Source organism: Dasypus novemcinctus, chromosome 2, assembly GCF_030445035.2.
Source record: "Dasypus novemcinctus isolate mDasNov1 chromosome 2, mDasNov1.1.hap2, whole genome shotgun sequence".
Lineage (NCBI taxonomy): Eukaryota > Metazoa > Chordata > Mammalia > Cingulata > Dasypodidae > Dasypus > Dasypus novemcinctus.
In genome coordinates this window covers 117,321,536-117,342,533 of record NC_080674.1, presented here as the reverse complement: position 1 = coordinate 117,342,533, position 20,998 = coordinate 117,321,536, and the positions used below count along the sequence as shown (strand labels likewise).

At 38.0% G+C, this 20,998-nt stretch overlaps 1 protein-coding gene across 7 annotated transcripts in view; it reads left to right on the top strand.

Annotated features, from left to right (window-relative positions):
• EPB41L4A (erythrocyte membrane protein band 4.1 like 4A) overlaps positions 1-20,998 on the top strand; it is a 266,210-nt gene that overhangs the window by 232,109 nt on the left and 13,103 nt on the right. For all 7 annotated transcript variants that reach the window (XM_071209359.1, XM_004452449.4, XM_071209364.1 and 4 more), the window contains 2 exons: positions 4,504-4,623; positions 20,871-20,918. In XM_071209359.1, coding sequence (XP_071065460.1) covers positions 4,504-4,623; positions 20,871-20,918 — 168 coding nt within the window. The remainder of the gene's footprint in view (positions 1-4,503; positions 4,624-20,870; positions 20,919-20,998) is intronic.

Here is a 20,998-nt window from a genome sequence, read left to right as displayed (position 1 = left end):
CCATGATCATCTCTGAGGTAAAGGCACATTTTGGCTTTTTTTTTTTTTAAGATTTATTTTTTATTTCTCTCCTCTTCCCCCCCCCCCCCCACTTGTCTGCTCTCTGTGTCCATTCGCTGTGTGTTCTTCTGTGAACGCTACTATCCTTATCAGCAGCATTGGGAATCTGTGTCTTTTTGTTGCGTCATCTTGTTGTGTCAGCTCTCTGTGTGTGCGGCACCATTCCTGGGTGGGCTGCACTTTCTTTCACGCTGGGCGGCTCTCCTTATGGGGCACACTCCTTGTGCATGGGGTTCCCCTACGTGGCGGGGGACACCCCTGCATGGCACGGCACTCCTTGCGCGAATCAGCACTGCACATGGGCCAACTACACATGGGTCAAGGAGGCCCAGGGTTTGAACCACGGACCTCCCGTGTGGTAGACGGACTCCCTATCCAATGGGCCAAGTCTGCTTCCCACATTTTGGCTTTTTAAAAGGTACTATGCTAGTTTAGTGCTTGTAGTGTTTTAATTCTTCATAATGTAAATCCCCACATCAAAATTAAAACACATCAGGAAATTGAGCAAAAACCAACACTTGTACATTCCACAGTTATGAATAAATGCGCCTTAAAGGGCAGACTCATAGGAGGCATTTCTTTTTCATGTAAAGATTTCTTCATTTATTTATAAACAGGATTCTTAATTTCTGTCTCTTAAAGTCTGAGTCCTACAATATTCTTGCTTCTTGGCCCAGGATTTTTCCTTTCCTTGTAGTGCCAGGGTTTGGGGAGCATTTCAGCAATGGAAGAAGAAATGACACTTTGATGCTTGTAATGAGGGACCATTAAGCAGAGGCCTTTTGTAAGGGTGTAATTTCAAACTTCATTATGGACTAGGGCAGCCACACCACCCATTACTCAGGGAAATGTACTTCTATTGTGACTCTTCAGTGGGCTTTCCATTTTTAATGCACCTTGTTAGAATATTTATGAAGCAGTATCACCAGCAGAGGGCATCTGTCTTTGCACATCACGTGGTGTTAACTGATACTGTTCCCTATAGGCAGCAGCTCCTCATTTTAAGACTATTCCATTAAAAAATAATGTTAAAGGTGCATCCCACAGTCAGAAATTCATTCTCATTTAGTCCTTATTACAAACAAGGCACAGGAAATGAGTGTACTTATGTCTCAGGTGTTTTCATTTTTTAACATCAGAGTAATGTCTGAGTATAAAGGTAACTAGCGAAATTCCACAAAGGAGAAGAGAAATAAAAGCACTAATTGTGCTTCCTTTCATTTGTCTGTGTTTTGGGAAAAGTGTGTGTTTGCATAGGTCAGACCTCAGCCTTTCCCTTAAGTTTGACTGCTCAAAAAAGTTAAAGATCCTGGCTTCCTAATTTAAGAAAAAAAAAAAAATTAATATTGTAAAATTCAGTGCTGCCCACAAACTATAAACTGTGCAGCAACTTAATTCAGAATGGAAGCTGTCGTCTAAAAAGACTTAAGGTTAGGAGTTAGGAGACATGGATTTTATGTCTGACTTTTGGACCAGGGAGTCCAAGGTGTGGGAAGGTAGGGGTACCTTGCCAGCCACTACCTTCCCATTGACTGTTTTTAACTAACCCTGGAACACTCTCCTAGGAATGTGCAAGACTGCTTCTCTGTCACCTGGGAGGTTACTGACTGTCACATGATCCATAGAATGGCTTATAGGTTCTGACCATGAAGAACTTATATATATATGATGTTTTCAAAGGGAATAGTTTGTTTCAGAGAGAGATTAATAATTATGACCTCAGAAAGTATACCTTCTCATTTTTTTTCAGATATTTCTAACATGATATATTTCTAACTATAGCAGTATGTGTTCCATTTTTTTCATATAATAAACAATTTTTTTTTAAAAGATGTATTTTTATTTTTTTAAAAAGCTGCATAGATTACATAAATGTTACATAAAAAATGTAGGGGATTCCCACATGCCCCACTCTGTAGCCCTCCCACAGTGGCGATGTGTACATTATAGTTTACGTTATAGTTTAAACTCTCTCTTGCACAATTTTGTAAATTATGACAAGATGTATTATGGCCTGGCCTGTATCTGTCATTGCAGCATCATTCAGAACAGTTCTAATGTCCTGAAAATGCCCCCATATTACACCTATTTTTCCCTCTCTCTCCCCTCAGAACCTCCAGTGGCCACTGCCTCCACATCAAGGATAAAAGTTCTTCCACTGCTAGAATAATAAGTCTATAGGAGAATAACAGTAAGGCTACTCTAGTCCATTGTTTACTCCCTAATCCTGAGGATTCTAAAATGGTGATGCTCACTCCACCTCTAATTGAGAGGGGCCTTAGAGCCCATGGGGCAGATGGATGGGACTATCTTGCTTGCAGTTGCAGACACTCTCTGTTTCTTGAATGGTTGTTCTCCATCATCATTTCCTTGTTAGTTGTCCTGGGTAAGTCCAATGAATGTGTTCATTTTTTTTCCTCTTACATGCCATGAGAGAGGGAACTATGTTCTTAAATCTATGAAAAATACCATAACTGTAGTTTGTTAATCTTCAAATAATAGCCTATTAGAAGTGCAGGGTTTAGTGAGGAAAGATACACAATTCAAAGGCTTGTAAGTATCACAGATAATTTTTTCCTTAACACAATTCCCCTTTAATCAAGAGAGATTTATGTAGTATCTTCTTGAGGTAGTGTTCTTTTCAATCTAAATTTGCTTTATATTATCTGTTTTAGTTAAATGTGTAATGAATATTTGTTACCCATTCATTGACTTGCATTTGTAAACAAATCTAAGTATCCATACCACCGTCCATACTAATTGCTGTAATAGGCATCTAAGAATTATGTTCAGAGAGAGAAATGACTCCAGGCTTGTATTCTTTTCATTTTTGTCTTGAAGCAGTTATGCGTATTCAGTCACAATACTCCCCTGATGACTAGTGATACCTCGCTGCTCTCCCACACCCTGGGAGCACCAGCTTGTTAAATGAACTCTCTGGGGTGGCTTTCTGAAGAACTTACATAAATTAAAAGTTAACTATTTAAATAACAAGTGTTTGATGGTTTTTGCAAGGAATACTCACAGCTCCACAGAGTCATTGCAGTACATCGGAGGCAGTATTTACACATTAAGAAAGTACTTGCTTTAATTAGTTACATGAAACCTGACCCTCCTTCCCCCAACCTTCCCCTCCTTATTAGAAAGATTTGATACATTAGAAGTCCAAAACTTCTACAGGCTGAGCATGATCCATGGATGGGTTTTATTAGGTCTATACAGTGTCTTAAAATTTGGAATTAATTGCCATTCCTTGAAAATTGGTAGAGTTAATAACTCCAGATTCCTGGATTATTTTTTTTTAAATGAGAGGATTTGGTAACCTGACCTATGAGTCCATTTGCCAAATGCCTATGCTCTTCAGTCCCTCCTTCATATTCTCTGCCTGGCCTCTGGGGACATTGAATTCACAGTCCTCATTTGCTCTTTTTTTTTAAAAATCAGGATTCTTTTTTTTTTTTTAAGATTTATTTTATTTATTTCTCTCCTCACCCCCAGTTGTCTGTTTTCTGTGTCCATTTGCTGCATGTTCTTGTCCGCTTCTGTTGTTAGCGGCACAGAAATCTGTGTGTCTTTGTTGTTGCATCATCTTGTTGTGCCAGCCCTCTGCGTGTGCGGCGCCATTCCTGGGCAGGCTGCACCTTCCTTTGCACTGGGCGGCTCTTTATGGGGTGCACTCCCTGCGCATGGGGCTCCCCACGCGGGGGACACCCCTGCATGGCAGGGCACTCCCTGCGCGCATCAGCACTGCACATGGGCCAGCTCCACACGGATCAAGGAGGCCCGGGGTTTGAACTGCGGACCTCCCATGTGGTAGACGGATGCCCTAACCACTGGGCCAAGTCCGCTTCCCCCTCATTTGCTCTTGACCACGTGAACAGTCACCATCAGAACGGTGTGTAACTGCTCAGCTGCTGACGCGTTCCACCACCTATTTAACTTTTAGTACTTATAGGTTTCCATTAAAAAGTGGGAATTATATCTGGCACCTATCTTCAATGAAACCTTTGACAATTAGCATTTGTAATTTTTAAGAACATTCCAAAGTCAAATTATTATTGCTATTTAATTAGCACATTTTATTAAAATGATTTTATTTCATGATTTAGGATGAGCTCTTAGCAGACACCACTGTTTCTTTAATCCTTAAAACTTAAATATGTTTTAAATGAGTTTTTGTTTGACACATGTCTTTTTCTTAGAAAATTTTAAGCCAAAGGTGGAAGTCAGAAAAGTAGTGTTTACCTATGTATTTTATGTATGCATATTGTAATATTTTTATGTACTTATGAGTATATTAATCCAGTTAATACATTCTTAACATTCAGTGATTTTAATAAATTTTTTTCTTCTTGACTACTAAAAGCAAGTTTAGGATGAACATAAGAACAGGGCACCATAACTTGTGGATGTTAACTTGAAATGAATGGGTTTTTGTTTCAGAATAAGGCAGGAGAATGATATGGTTGATTCAGCGCCTCAGTGGGAAGCTGTATTAAGGAGACAAAAGGAAAAGAACCAGGCGGACCCCAACAACAGGCGATCCAGACATAGATCTCGCTCGTATGTGAACTCTTTTTTTTATACCTTGATTCAAAAACACTGAGCTTGAAGTAACATGTGGATGCTAGGGCAAATCGGATGATATTTTCTTGAGGGCTTCTGAAGTGGTTTCATTCATCCATGATTATCCCATTGTTTATTTGCCAGGTTGACCTTACGTTTGTGACCTTTATTACCTGTATTTGAAGCCGTAGAAGTTGAAGCACAGCCAAAACAAAATGTCACAAAAACAAGCCTATCGAAACCATATTTTTGGTTGTTTGGTCTTAACAAAAGCATGTATTAGTCTCCTTTGTTCTGGAGCATGGCTCTTGGTGATGTACCTGCTGATTCTCTCAATTCTAGTCTGTAGAATTCTCTGAAGTCTTGTTCCAGATGGAACCAGATGTGAGTATCTTCCCATCAAATTACCATTTGTAAGCAGTAACCAGTGAGTGATTCATTGCACCTCAGTGCTGGGATTTGTGTGCTCCTCCTGTTGCTAGGCAATGCCATGTGTAAGCACAGTTACCCCATAGTGATGAGATTGCCAGTCCCCGAAATTAATTTTCTTTGAGCCAATAAAGTTTTTATATACATTTAAATAAATTTATAAATCTGTGCATCATCCAGATTTAGAGCCTCCCACCTCTCTTCCCAAAGCATAGCTTTTTGAAATGAGCCAGAAAGAAATGCTTGGGTTATTGGTCTTTTTATTATTTATTTGTAGGAGTTATTGATATAGTCTGGATAAAAGTTCTTTTTCAGATATGTGTATTGTGACTTTGTCCATGCTGTGGTTTGATTTTTCATGTTCTTTTTAGCATTGTTTTTTGTTGAACATTTTTAATGTTGGTGAAGTGCAATATATCATTTTAAAATCATTTGTAGTTAAGGTTTTTTGCATCTCAAGGAATATTTACCTGCCCCAAGGTCACAAAGATATTCTGATTTTTTTCTAGCAACATTATAAATTTTGCTCTTCCGTTTCAATCTGCAGTCCATCTCAAATTAATTGTTATGTATGAATTAGGTAAAGACTGAGAGGGTAATTTTTTCCATGTGTTCATCCAGTTAATTCTTTATTTTTTTTAAAGATTTATTTATGTATTTATTTCTCTCCCCTTCCCTGCCTCCCCCGCCCCCTCCATTGTCTGCTTTCTGTGTCCATTTGCTGTGTGTTTTTCTGTGTCCATTTGTATTCTTGTCAGTGGCACCTGGAATCTGTTTCTCGTTTTGTTGTGTTATCTTGCTGCGTCATCTTGCTGTGTCAGCTCTCCGTGTGTGTGGCACCATTCCTGGGCAGGCTGTACTTTTTTTCGCACTGGGTAGCTTTCTTTACAGGGCACACTCCTTGCGCGTGGGGCTCTCCTATGCAGGGGACACCCCTGTGTGGCAGGGCACTCCTTGTGCATACCAAGACTGCATGTGGGCCAGCTCATCACACAGGTCAGGAGGCCCTGGGTTTGAACCTTGGACCTCCCATGTGGTAGGCAGAAACCCTATCCGTTGGGCCAAAGCCACTTCCCTATCCAGTTATTTCAGTTCTGTTTGTTGAAAAGACTCTCTTCATTGGAATGCCTTGTTGAAAATTAGTTGACTGCTAATATGTGGACCAATTTTGTTCCATTGATCTGTTGATCTCTCCCTAAGCCATCGTCTTGTGTGGGTTACTGTAGTTTTGTAGGAAGTCTTAAAATCAGGTAATGTAAATTCTCCCACTTCGTACTTCTTTCTTTCACTACTGTTTTAGTTTATGGTCTTTGCATTTTTGTGTAAATTTTCAAGTCAGCTTGTCAGTTTCTAATTAAAAAATATATAGACATTAGGATTATATTGAATCTATAGATAATTTTGGGGAAATTGATAGCTTACTCATCCATTTGACTTCTTTAAGCAATGTTTTATATAGTTCTCAGTACAGAGTTACTATATTTTTTTAACATTTATTGCTATATATTTTATATTTTAATGCTATTGAATGGTCCTTTATAAAAATTTCACTATCCAATTGTTTGCTAGTATATACAAAAACAATTTTTATTATTGACATTGTGTGCTGCACAGTTATTCAATTCACTTATAGCTCTAGAAACTTGACTTTTTTGGGGAGGCAAGGTGTGATTTCTGAGGATTTTCTATATTTATCATCATATTGTTTGTGAATAAAGACAGATTTCCTTCTGTATTTCTAAATGTTATGACTTTTATTTCTATTTCTTCCCTTATTCTACTGGCTAGATCCTCCGGTACAATGTTGAATTGCAGTGCTGAATAGAGGTGGTAAGAAAGCAGACATCATTTTCTTCTTCCCTTGCTTAGCAGAGAAACATTTAATATGTCACATTAAGTATGATGCTAGGTATAAGACTCAGGAAGTTTCCTTCTATTCCTAGTTTGCTAAGAGTTATTTTTGTTGTGGTTTTTAACATGAATGGGTTTTGAAATTTGTTATATGTTTTTTCAGCATGTTATTGAGGTGATTGTATATAGTTTTTCTTTTTTGTTTTGTCGTTGGGGGAATTACATTGACTTATTTTTTAATGATACATCTTTGCATTCCTAGGATAAATCTCCAGGGCTGTGATGGATTACATTTTTTTTGTTGTTGTTAAGTTTTTTTCCTATATTCATTTGGAATATTGGCCTATAACTTTCTTTTCTTTGTAATGTCTTTGCCAGGTTTGTGGTACAGGTTTATACTGTTCATATAAAATAACTTGAGAATTATTCTATCCCCCTCTGTTTTTCTGAAAGACTTAGTATTAAATTGGCATTATTCCTTCTTTAAATATTTGATATGATTCACCAGTGAAACCATCTATGCCTAGAATTTTCTTTGTGGGAAGATGTTTTATTAACTCAATATCTTTAAAAGATATAGGGTTTTTCAGATTTTCTGCTTCTTATGCATAGGTTTTAGTAATTCAGGTTTTTAAATTTGTTCATTTTATCCAAGTTGTCAACTGTTTCGGCAAAAATTTAATTCATAACAATCTTTATCCTATTAATGTTATCCTGTTAACGTCTGTGAGATCTCTTGTGATATCACCTTTTCACTCCTGATATTGGTAATTTGTGTTTTCTCTTTATTTTTTATCTTTTAGTAGAACCAACTTTGAGTTTTATTTTCTCTGTTGTCTATATCATGGATACTCTTTATTATTTCCTTCTTTCTGTTTATTTTGTTTTATTTGCTTCTTTCATCCTGATTTCAAAATCAGGTGACAGATTTTAAACTTTTCTACTTTTCCAATATAAGCATAAAGTTGTAAATTTCTTTCAAAGTCCTGAGTTAGGCATATCCCACATATTTTTTTTTCTTTTTTATTCTTTATATCCCACATATTTTGATAGGCATTTTCATTATCATGCAGTTAAAAATAATTTCTAATTTCTCTTGTGATTTCTTTGACCTTGGATTATTTAGTGGCATGTTGGTTAATTTGTAAAGATTTGGGAATTTTCATAATATCTTCTAATTATTAATTTCTAATTTAATTCATTATATTAAAAAACACTCTTAAGATTTTAATCTTTTGAAATTTATTAAGACTTCTTTTAAGGCCTAGCATATAGACTTTATTGGTGAATTGTCTGGTGGACTTGGAATGAATGAGTATTCTCAATCATTGGGGGTAGTCTATTAAATGCCAAATAGATCAAGTTAACTGATGGTGTTTTTCAGTTCCTCTGTGTTTTTCCTGGTTTCTTTGTCTCCTTTCCATTTACTGAGAGAGGTATATTAAAATCTCCAACAAGGATTGTGGGTTTTGTCTATTTTACCGTTTATTTGTGCCAGTTTTTGTTTCAAGTTATTTTGAAGCTGTTATTAGGTGCTGTGTCTTAGTTTGCCACAGGGTTATTGATGCAAAGTACCAGAAATGGGTGGGCTTTTTAATGGGAGTTTTATTTCAGAAAAAAAACCCATGTATTTCCAAGGCTATGAATTGTCCAAATTAAGGCATCAGCTGTGAGATGCCTTCTCATCAAAATCAGCTAATGGTGATCCCGGTATCTTGTCACATGGTGAAGCAAGATGGCCACTGATCTCTGCCAAGGTCTCTGCCTTCTCCTGCAGAATGTAGCATGAGCTCAGCTGTGGGCAACCAGGCATAGGGCGTGTCTCTTCAGTCTTGAGCTTCTCCCTGGGCCCCACGTCTTGGGGCTTTGAGGTTAATCTTTGGCTGCTAGCGATCCTTGAGTCGTCTTTGACATGGCAGGATTAAAAATGGCAGAGCTCCCTTTTCCTGTGTCTTCATTTATATAAGACCCAGCAATAGGGTGGAAACTCAACCTGAGTCGTCCCTCACTGACACTGTTCATTCAAAAGGGTCTCACATCCACAGGAATGGATTAGTTCAAAAACTTTATTTTATTAATGAGCATGAGCTGTGTCTCAATAGAAATTAAATGGCCATTTCAGAATAAATCATTGCTGTATTTAAAAAAAAAAGATAATCTTTTTCTTTTGAGGATTCATAAAAGAATTTACAACTGTTACAGGTGCATATATATTTAGGATGATTTTATCTTCCTCATGAATTGTCTCTTCTATCATTTTGAAATTTTCTCTTTATTCTGGTAAAACTCCTTTTTTACCCTCTACTTGTGTGTTCATAGACATACATATATATATGTACTTTGTGTGATATATATAGATATAGATATGTATATTGCTACAGTTTTTTATGCTTTTCTGCACAGTATGTACTTTCAATTCCTTTAAGTCTGTGTCTTCTTATTTAAAGCCCAACTCTCATAGACATCATATAGTTTGTCTTTTTTTTTTTTAATCCAATCTGACATTCTCTTCCTTTAAATTGACTGATTAGTCTAATTACAGTTATTGTAATTATTACTAGTTTTGGAGTTTAAGTCTACCATCTTGCTTTCTTTCCCTATTTTTTAATATCTGCTTTTTGTTTGTGCCTTTTTTACTTTCTTTATGCTAATTCAATATTTTTTTTGGTATTCCATTTTACTTTCACTATTTACTTCTTACCCATTCCTCTTTTTATTTATTTTACTTTTTTAGTGGTTGCTCTATGACTTACAGTAAGCATCCTCAACTTACCCTGTTTAGAATTTATATGGTAGCATTTTACATAAAATTTATAAACCTTGCAAAATATAGTTCCATTTTCCTCTTTCCCCTGTCCTTTGTGCTATTGCCATATATATTTTTTGCATGATAGAAACCCCAACATACAAAATGATAGAAAAATATGATATGATAAATAGATATGATAAAATATTATAGAAAATTATCTATCATATAACAATATGTTGTTATATTTGCTTAAATGACAAGTTGTTTTTTAAAGCATTTAACAAAAGAGGAAGAAAAACTTTAAAGTTATGTGGTAGGTAGAATAACACCTAAAGATGTTTATGTCTTCAACTCCCTAGCTTGCAAATATGCTATGTTATTATAGCAAAGGGAAATTAATGTTGCCAATCATCTGACCTTCAGATAGGACAATTATTCAGGTTGACCAGATGTAATTACAAGGGTTCTTAAAAGTAGAAGAGACAGAAGGGGAAGTCAGTGTGATGCAATTTGAGAAGGACTTAATCTGCCATTGCATGCTTTGAAGGTGGAGGAAGGGGCCCTTGAACCAAGGAAAGTGGTCAGCCTCTAGAAAATGGAAAAGGCAAGGAAATGGATTCTCTTCAAGGGCCTCCAGAAAGGAACATAGCCCTGCCAATATCTTGATTTTACCTAGTGAGGCCAGAGTCAGAGTTCTGAGCTGCAGTACTGTAAGATAACCAATTTCTGTTGTTTTAAACCACTAATATTGTGGTGATTTGTTTATGAAGCAATAGTAAACCAATACAGTTACCTACGTATTTACTATTACCAGCCTACTTTATGCCTTCCTATATATCTGAATTTCCACCTGGAATTGCTTTCTTTCCCTTAGCATTTTTTATAGTATAAGTCCATAGAAGAGGAATTCTCTTAGCTTTATTTTACATGAAAATATCTATCTTACTATGTATAGAATTCTGGGTTGATAGATTTTTTCTTTCACACTTTAAAGATATGGTTCTGCTGTCTTCTGACCTCAGCTTTTATTATATAGGTACTGAAGGTAATGTCTTTTTTCTGTAGTTATTTTTATTTTCTTTTTTTTGTGTATCTTTCGTTTTCAGCAGTGTGACTATGATGTGGCTAAGTGTGATTTTCTTTGAATTTAAATTTCTCATTTCTGTAATTTGTTGTTTTTAACCAAATTTGGGAAATTTTTGGACATTATTTTTTCACGTTTGTTTTTTGGCACTTCTAAGCATCCAATTACATATATATTATACAACTTGATATTGTCCCACAAACAACTGAGGTTCTGTTCATTTTTTAAAATCCTTTTTTCCTCTGTTCTTTTTAGTCTTAATAGTTTCTGTTGACTGTTTTCACCTTCATTCAACCCCTTTCTTTTTGTAGGGTCTGATCTGCTATTACACCCACTCAGTGCCCTTTTCATTTCAGATTTCGTACTTTCCTCGTGTAGAATTTCAATTAATGTTTTATACTTCCATTTCTGTGCTGAGATTTCCTATGTAATCACTTAGTATATTCATATTTTTCTTTAAATTATTATACATTATGCTTTAGTTGGGTCCTTACTCCTACAGCATGGCCTTTCTGGGGTATAAGTTTTTTTTTTTTTTTTAAGTGGCAAGAAGATGTACCACTTAAAAGTTTATTTCACATAATTTGCAGCATGCAGTGTGCTTTCTTGGGAAAAAGAATATTGCCCCAGTTCACATTATAAATTAATTTACAAATATGGAATTATGCTAGAAACAATATTTCTAGAAGTCCACACGATTTCACATATAAAAATATCCACAAAAGCCTTTTTTTTTACACAGTATGGGGGTAGGTAGTCTCTTTGGTTTTCTTTTTGTACAATTTTTTAAAAAGCAATGCTGATGTAATTTATGTCTCAGTAAAGCTGTTATAATAGGTCTTTTCTGAACATATATTTCAAAATTTAAAAGAAAATTTTCAGTAATGCTGTCTCAGAAAACATACGTGGAAGTTAATTTTTTTTAGCTTGTGCTTCTTTTTCTAAAAAATTTAAAAACAGTAACACTCATCCCAAAGACCCAAAAGCATGATACAAAGGCATCTCAAAAACATTGCCTTCACCTTAATGGAACACTGTTCCAATACATTCAACAACTCTCGACATTTTAATGAACACTTTTGAATAAATTCTTTTATTCAACCAATGGTGGCTGGTGGGCACTGGGAGGGTGACCATAAAAATCATCAAAATAGAGATATTTCTGAGCATTGAGTCCTAAAAACAAATTACATATATTTTTAAATTTTGACAGCCAATGATTTTACTGTGTTTTTAAAAACCTTTACAATTCAAGAACTATTTTTAATAAAATTCTAATAATACTTGGTTAAAAAATGAGAAATCCAGGACCCATGCTACAGGAGCCAGCACACTAGGCTGTGGGAAACTAGGACGATGGTCACTACCTTGGGAACACAGCAGCAGGAGTAAGAAAGAGGCAGTGCCCACCCTCGCTGCTTAGGGAAACCCCTCAAAGGGTGTTCATTTCAACCAGAACCCTTGGTCAGAGGAGATCTGGCCCGGTCCCTGCCCCTGTGCACCTGCTTGCCTGTGGATGCCTGCTTCTCTGGTTTGTAGGATGCAGAGGTCATGAGCACCAGCTCTGGAGTCAGACTGCCTGGATTGGATCCTGGTCCCACAATTATTCTGTGTGGCTTTGGGAAACATCTCAGAGGTTCATTTTCCTCACATGGACAATGAGGGGTCATCGTGATATGTCTCCTAGGGCTGCTTTGAGGATTGAATACACGAGCAGTGTCTAAAACAGTGCCTGGCACATTTGGCTTGGTTGGAGTTGACTGTTGTTATTAGTTTGTCCCAGATACTAGAACTTTCGAGTGTAAGTAGAAGTGGTTCATGAGAAGAATCTAGTACAGTGTTTTAAAAACTTTAAATAGAGGTGAAGAACAAAAAGTTGGTGGTTTCATATGAAAATCCAGATATCTGGCTTCTCTAGAAAACTCAGAACACTGCTGTGCAAGAGGTAACCAGCAGAATCCAGCTGTCCACTCCCCACCACTCCCGACTGCTTCGCTTGCCATTTGTCACTGCTGTTCTTTTTCCTACCCAACCACTTCACTCGTCCATCCATGTTGATTAGCCACTACACATCTGGGCTTGCAACCTTGGTTTGCTGCGGAGAAGAAAACAAAGGTGGTCCCGGCCCTTCCACGGCTTACAGGCTGCTGCGCGGAATAGGAGGTGATTGTCTCCCTGAGGAGGCCCTTCATCAGAGAAGCCTGTGAAATCTTGGGTTGTAGAAAGAGTGATCCAGGGAAACGGACTTTGGCCCAGTGGTTAGAGCGTCCGTCTACCATATGGGAGGTCCGCAGTTCAAACCCCGGGCCTCCTTGACCCGTGTGGAGCTGGCCATGCGCAGTGCTGATGTGCGCAAGGAGTGCCGTGCCACGCAAGGGTGTCCCCCGCGTGGGGGAGCCCCACGCGCAAGGAGTGCGCCCGTGAGGAAAGCCACCCAGCGTGAAAAGAAAGAGCAGCCTGCCCAGGAATGACGCCGCCCACACTTCCCGTGCCGCTGACGACAACAGAAGCGGACAAAGAAACAAGACGCAGCAAATAGACACCAAGAACAGACAACCAGGGGAGGGGGGGGAAATTAAATAAATAAATAAATCTTAAAAAAAAAAAAAAAAAAAAAAGAAAGAGTGATCCAAAACCTCGCCACTCCAAGTGTGGTCACCTGGGGCTCCATAGAAATGAACCCCAGCCTCACTGAACCGAAATCTGCATTTTAAGGAGTGCCCCAGGAGGGCACCAGCCAGTCTGAAGCGCCGCTCTAGACCTCGGAGCCCTAGTGGGGGTAGATGAGGCTGTTGACCATGCTGAAGCTGTGGAAGGGGCTGCTCTGGGCCCCGCTGGCGCCGGCCGGGAAAGGGCTGTAATAGGGAGCTTGCTGGCTCTTGGTACAGCCACCGTCCGTTCCTCAGCTGCAGGTTGTCTGGAGGGAGCTCGGCAATGGAGTCTGGGGTCTAAGTTGATTGTCCAGGGTGTTCAGTATGGTTTCTCCACTTTTCATCAGAACTATGTCTCCTAGCACTTCACAATCTTTAGTATCTCTGAACAACTCAGTCTCCTTGGCTTATGTACCAGTTCCTTCATGTAACTTGTCAGAACTGGAAGTTCAAGAATAAGCATTTGAGGAAGAGCAATATCTTTAAGTTGGCTGTTTATTATATAAGATCAGCTGAAATAAGAAAGAAATATGTTTTAAATTTAAAATCATATTTAAACTTTCCTTTTAATCATATATATATATGATTTAAAAATCAGATCAGATAGAGGATTGTCTAGAACAGCACAGTTGCATGAGATAGCATCATTAGGAGTTTGATGTATATCCATTTAGAATTTTCCCATGAAGGGTTTCATGGGGTCAAGGTAGGGAAGAGTTTGTGATTGTGGTCGTTAGGATGAGCAAGGGCTTTCACTTTTTACTTAGTATAATTTTTTAATTAAGATTTTTTTTTACAAGCACATGCTTCTTTAATGTTTAAAACATTTTTAGGCCAAAAAAAAAAATGTAGGCAAACTGTCTGGTTTCTTAGACTGCTGTCACAAAATACCACAAACTAGGTGACTTGAAACAATAGAAATTTTTGTCTCACAGCTCTAGAGGCTAGAAGTCCAAATCACCATGTCCACAGGGCCATGCTGCCCGAGGTCCATAGCATTCTGACAGTGGCTTGCCACCAGTCCGTGGCATAAATCAATCTCTGCTTCTGTCATGTGGCTGTCTTTTCTTCAGTCTCCTACTGTGTCCAAAGTCTTCTCTTTCTAAAGACACCAGTCAAATTGGATTAGGAACCACCCTCATCTTAACTAATAACAGTTTCAAAGATCTTATTTCCAAAAAGGATCACATTTATGGGATGAGAAACTAGGACTTGGACACATCTTTTTGGGGGGGACAATTCAATCCGCAAGACAAACCATGAAAAGTTTAGCAAATGTTTGGGATGACTTTGTAACTGAACTTGATTAATTAGTGATATAGCTGATATAGTCAAAGTGCAGTTAAGACTTTTTAAAAAATACATTCTGTGAGAAGAGGACTTAATTCAGAATTTGTTCTGGCTGCTAGGTAAAAAGCAGATTGAGAAGGAGTAATAAGGGAGTCGGAAAAGCAATTAGAAACTTTTGAGGTAATCCAGGTAAGACATGCAAGCTTTGGTTTTGAAGAGGGCAGAAGTGGTAGAAATGAAGAGAAGTAGATGAATATGCATGTTGGAAGTAGAGCTGATAGGTGGGTGACCTACTGTTTTTTTGAGACTAGAAGGGATGGGGTAGGGGTGAGTGGAGGGAGAGAACCAAAATTTTTTATTTGCATTGTTAGGTTTGAGATGCCAAGAAGGCAATTAAGTGGGCATGTCAAGGAGGTAGCGGATAAAGGTGTCATATCTCTTCAAGATGATGGATTAGTTTACATAAAACAAAGTCAGCTCTGAATTTTATTTTATCTATGGCACCAAAAATCTAAGGTTTATTCCCAATCAAGGAAATACTGCTAGGTGCAATGATCAGATTTCTGCTTGCCTTCTGGGGCTACCAGTTTTAGCTTATTATCTAAACCCCCAGCTTCTAGTTCCTAATCTGTACAGCACAGCTAATACCATCCTTATGCAATTTGCTGAACATTAAATGAGATCACCTATGCCAAGTGTCTGTGACACAATGAATATACTCTGGAGCAGTTACTGTTATTAGTAAATTTTCCAGGTATTGATTAGCTTATCTCTAGAAATACTACAGGGTATTTGATTTTTTTCTGTTGATATGAGGCGAGGGTATGAAGAGTAGAGTGAGACCAGTTCACATAAAGTCATTGAAAGTTAGAATTTGGTTCTGAGAATTAAGGAACCACTATAGCTTTCATTAAAACTGGGAACTTGGCCAGAGCAGCATCTGAGGAAAGTAATTAAAAATTTTCCTTCATGTGTGTATATATATATGTATATATGTATATATGTATTTCACATTTTAGATATACAGTAAACCACTTATCTCCCAATCACCCCTGTAGTCTTGAATTCCTACTGCAATGTCTATGAATTGCCCATTTCAAAGTATCCACCACGGTCACAATCCTATGATCCATTGTAACATTCTGGGTTTTTAATTTTACTCTCCAGTGAAGAGCTAGAAAACTGTATTAATTATTATCCAGGTTTATTAAATGCAGAGACATCAGTACTATAGAATGCAAAACCCCTCTGTCCTAAAAAACATTGAGCGGAAATATGATGGATTTCCTCTAGCAAAACATTACTAAGTAGTATACTTCTATGTAATATATTTTTCACCCATATTGCCTTGCCATTCATGTTTACCATCATTAGAAAAAAATAATCTTCAGTGGAATGCTTTTTCTACTTTGGTGTCATCGGGATATCTGGAAGAGGCATTGAAGTTAGACCACTGGTTTTGGTAGGTTCAACCTGCCTACACGGAAAAGGCTCAAGCTCCCTCTAGTGGTCATATATATGTCTTACTATTTATTGAAAAAGAATAATGTGGAAGATGAGGTTGTCAGGCTTGAGTGCTGTTCCCAATTAAACACAAAACAGTAGTCTGGTGCATTGGGTAAAGATTTAACATGAAGCTTCAGGAAGTGACTCGAGTTATTTTCAGCACCCAGGTTTGGTGGCTTCCAAGTGGTTCAATATTTGGAGGTGGGGGAGCGGAGGGAGGAGAACGGAGGGAAAGATAAGACTAGCTCTTCATCTTCTAACTATATTTATTCTGACCTTTCAGGAATATGACAAAGAATTACTGAGATATCTGTTAAATACTTTGAATTCTTTAAATGAAGATGTTTTGTAAACTTAGTTTTCTTATGTATCTGCAATTTAAATTTTCTTTGGGAGCAAATGGTCAGTATAAAGATCTTAAAGAAAATAAAAGTCAAATGCTGCCATATTTTTATTTTGTTCTTGGTATAATATGCAATGAATTATAATATATTAAATGAATTATAGTATATTGTATAGCATAAGGTATTATATTTTTAGACAATATAATTGGAGAATTTGGGGGATATATAAGAAGACCTTTGCAGTGATAGGGTTCAACCTCTGTAAAGACTTACAGTGTTCTTATTTTAGAGTTTTGGAAGAAAGGAAAATGATTTCTAAAGCATGTTTCATCAAACTAATTTCTCTGAAAAAATGGACATTAATATGGGGTATTAGGATAAGATGTGGATGAGATATGCTTTTGAAAAATATTGGGCTAATACTTGAATCCATGTTTATTTTTTATTCATGTCAGATTATAGACAATTCAGGGTTCTAGTGAAACATCTTGAAGAATCTTAAATCTTGAGAATTCAAGTAAAATATCTGCATAATTGAAGGCCTTTTAATTAAGAAAAATAGCTGTTAAAATCCCACAGCTTTCTAAATTCACAAAAAGATGAGCTGCAGATCATGAATTCATTCTGAATTATTGATTAAATATGTGCAGATGTAGGCATAAAAATAATACATTCCTCATTAGCATGGAGCTTGTGTTTACATTTGTAAAATCACAGGTGGTCTAGTAATTGGTGGAAATTTGCATTTAATTTTTTTTTAGCTTTGGAAATATTCACTGCATTAAAGCAGTTTCAAACTGTTGGCCTTCTTGAAGCTCAGTTCAGTTAAAAATATGACTATTCTGGTACTATAGAATTTAAAGATAAAGGCTAAATTCCTGAATCTTTTAGAACCAATATTTATTGCTAGAAGGACTGATGTCCTCATTCAGGTTAAGATAACATTTCTTTTGATTATTCAGAGACGGGAATGAAAGGAATTTCGTATAGAATTGTAACAATAGTAATTTTTTTCAACATTAAATACCATTATATTTTTATCTGATGATTAAGGTAAGAAATTCTCTTGGCTTAAAAAAACAAATGAGGCGGTGGACTTGGCCCAGTGGTTAGGGCATCCGTCTACCACGTGGGAGGTCCGTGGTTCAAACCCTGGGCCTCCTTGACCCATGTGGGGCTGGCCCATGCTCAGTGCTGATGCGCGCAAGGAGTGCCCTGCTACATAGGGGTGTCCCCCGCGTAAGGGAGCCCCACGTGCAAGGAGTGTGCCCCGTAAGGAGAGCTGCCCAACATGAAAGAAAGTTCAGCCCGCTCAGGAATGGCGCCGCCCACACGGAGAGCTGACACAAGATGACACAACAAAAAGAAACACAGATTCCAGTACCGCTGACAACAACAGAAGCGGACAAAGAAGACGATGCAACAAACAGACACAGAGAACAGACAACCAAGGTGGGTGGGGGAGGGGAGAGAAATAAATAAATAAATAGATCTTTAAAAAAAAACAAGCAGAAATAGAAAGTATAAATAAGAAAATGAAGTCATCTGCAATCCCAACACTCAGAAGTGTCCCCTGTTATCAGCTATTTTATATATTGTTCATAATTTACTCCCTCTCAACAACTCCTTCCCCCCTCTGCACTAGGCCTGGTATGGTGGGGGTAAGGGGTGCATGTCTTCTTTGCCTCTTATTGCTTTTTCTCATTCTCCCTCCCTTCTCCATTAAAGCATGTTGTTTTGAATCTCATCATCAAATTATGCCATTCACTACTCCTTCTTGTAGCTTCCATTAACTGCATCCCTGAATCAGTTTCCCTCATTCTTGTAAGATTCGGTTCCTGCCTCACAGTCACTCTCTCCAACACTATTTCAATATCTACGTAGTGTGTCTTTACAATAAATTGGCTTCTTGGTTCACCCAGCCTTACCCACTTCCAAGGTGGCTAAGACCTGTGGTTTTTAACTGAGAGAAATTCTGTCTCCCAGGGGATGCTTGGACACTGAAGACATTTTTGGTTGTCACAACCAGGAGGGTGCTGCTGGCATCAACCTAGTGGGTCGAGGCCAAGGTGATACTAATCATCCTACAAAGCACAGGACAGCCCCCCACCACAAAGGATTTTCTGGCCCAAAATGTCAGTAGTGTTGAGGTTAAGAAACTCTTTATAACTGGAAGCCAGCCAACTATTACGGTTGTACTTCCTTGAAATAAGAATAATTATCAGTAAAATAACTTTCTAATCTAGATATAATGCAACACTTTACATTATTGGGTGACTTTCTCTGTAAATCAGATACCGGTAAATAGTTACAATTGAACCATCTGTCTCTGAGGATGGAATAGCTTAGTGCTTTTTAATATTAACACCTTCCCTGACAGTGTCAATTAATGGCTTAACATTGCCTAGTGAATCAGATCAGCCAAATGTGGGGAAGGCCCATTTCACAGAAAATCCTTCCAGAGAAGCCTTTCTTGAGATTTTTTTAAAGATAAAATTGTGTTCTTATAGGAAACAAAATCTTTATTTAACAGTACTGCACTGTATAGGTCTGAAACCAAGGATGCACCAGCTCTCCCTTATCTTCTGTGTTGTGACTCATTTTGAGTTGATTAAAAGGTCTTCACAGACAGGTATCTCTTTTCCACAAAGGAAAAACTCTTAGCCAGTTCATTGCAAGAAAGTAGCTTATCATAATCTGTGGGTTCAGAAAGCCCTCCCAGAATGCCTCAGTTGTGCCCTTGTTAACAGAGATAAATGAAAGCAGTGATATCATATGTTGAAAGTGATACTGAATCTGAAAATGCTGATAGTTTATGAATGTAAAACTCCAAAAGACAGAGAATATCAGTGGCTTTGCTTAGCTTCAGGCCTTTTAATTGCTACTGTTTGGGTTCATTTTGAATGGATCTTTGGCCTATTATTAGATCTTGGTTCACTTGAAAGGACTGATGAAAGTTTACCATTTTCTCACTAGGGAGAAAATCATTCTGCAGCAACAACTGTAGTGCTAAAAGATTTCTAGTGTTCATCCTCTGTGTTGACTATGGGTAGTGAGATTGACTTTGGATTTCTCAATCTAGGAAGTTAAACAAGTAGTTCTTAGAGGGGAAGAATTTGTGGGATCTATAGTTAGGGGCAAAGAAGGGAAAATAGAGAGTGACTACCTGAGGAGAGACCACAGAGAGGTTCTAAAATTTGTGGGCCCAAGTTTTGGTGAAGAAATGCAACCTCAAATGTAACCTGAAAGCTAGGTAATTGGCAGTCTACCCTTTGGGCTGTCCCACTAGTTCTTTTTTCTTCGCTTCTGCTTTATTAGGTTATCACAGATCACTTGGGGACTCTTCATGTGCACAGAATCACAATTAGGTTTTTTCCCCTTTACTTAGAAATAGCTAAAAGGACCAGGAACAGAGGTCTCCAATTATTCTTCATTGTACAATTGCCTCTAGGGTATGTGGAAATGACCCTGCAGTTCTAAGCTTTCAATACATGAAGCTTTGGTCATGGCTGGTTTTATATGATTTTTTTAAAGGGTGCTAGCACATAAATTATTTGGAATTTTTAAACCAGGGTTTTTTTTTGTTTTTGTTTTTTTTTTAAAGATTTATTTTTATTTATTTAATTCCCCTCCCTTCCCCTCCCCCGGTTGTCTGTTTTCTGTGTCCTTTTGTTGCGTCTTGTTTCTTTGTCGTTTCTGTTGTCAGCGGCACGGGAAGTGTGGGCGGCGCCATTCCTGGGCAGGCTGCACTTTCTTTCACGCTGGGCATCTCTCCTTTTGGGGTGCACTCCTTGCGCGTGGGGCTCCCCTATGCGGGGACACCCCTGTGTGGCACGGCACTCCTTGCGCGCATCAGCACTGCGCATGGGCCAGCTCCACACGGGTCAAGGAGGCCCGGGGGTTTGAACCGCGGACCTCCCATGTGGTAGACGGACGCCCTAACCACTGGGCCAAAGTCCGTTTCCCAAACCAGGGGTTCTTAACAAGGGGTCCATGAGCGTGAATTCAAGGTAAAAAAAAAAAACATGATTCTTGTGGGGATGTGTTGGTGTGAGTGTGGTATATTTATTAAATAATACGCAGTATAGTGTGGATTTAGTAAGAGGCGTGTGGTTTGCACCTGACTGGCACAGGGAACCGTGGAACAAAAAAGGTTAAGAACCTCTGCTTAACCATCACATTAGCTCTCCCAGCCCAGTCTTTCCTTGACTGGTCTCAGCTGGTAAATAAGAACTTCACAACCTGAAAACTGTTAATGTTGTAGCTCTGTTAAAGCTACCTATTAGATTGACAGATGAAAGAACACGTTTGCAAAGATGTGTTGTTTTTTTTATTTATAGGAGAAGTCCCGATATCCAAGCAAAAGAAGAGTTATGGAAGCATATACAGTGAGTACTTTTTAAATTGTTTAAAAACACATGTACTTTTAAGGTATTTACAAGAATGGCCCCTGATGTGAGGCAGCCTC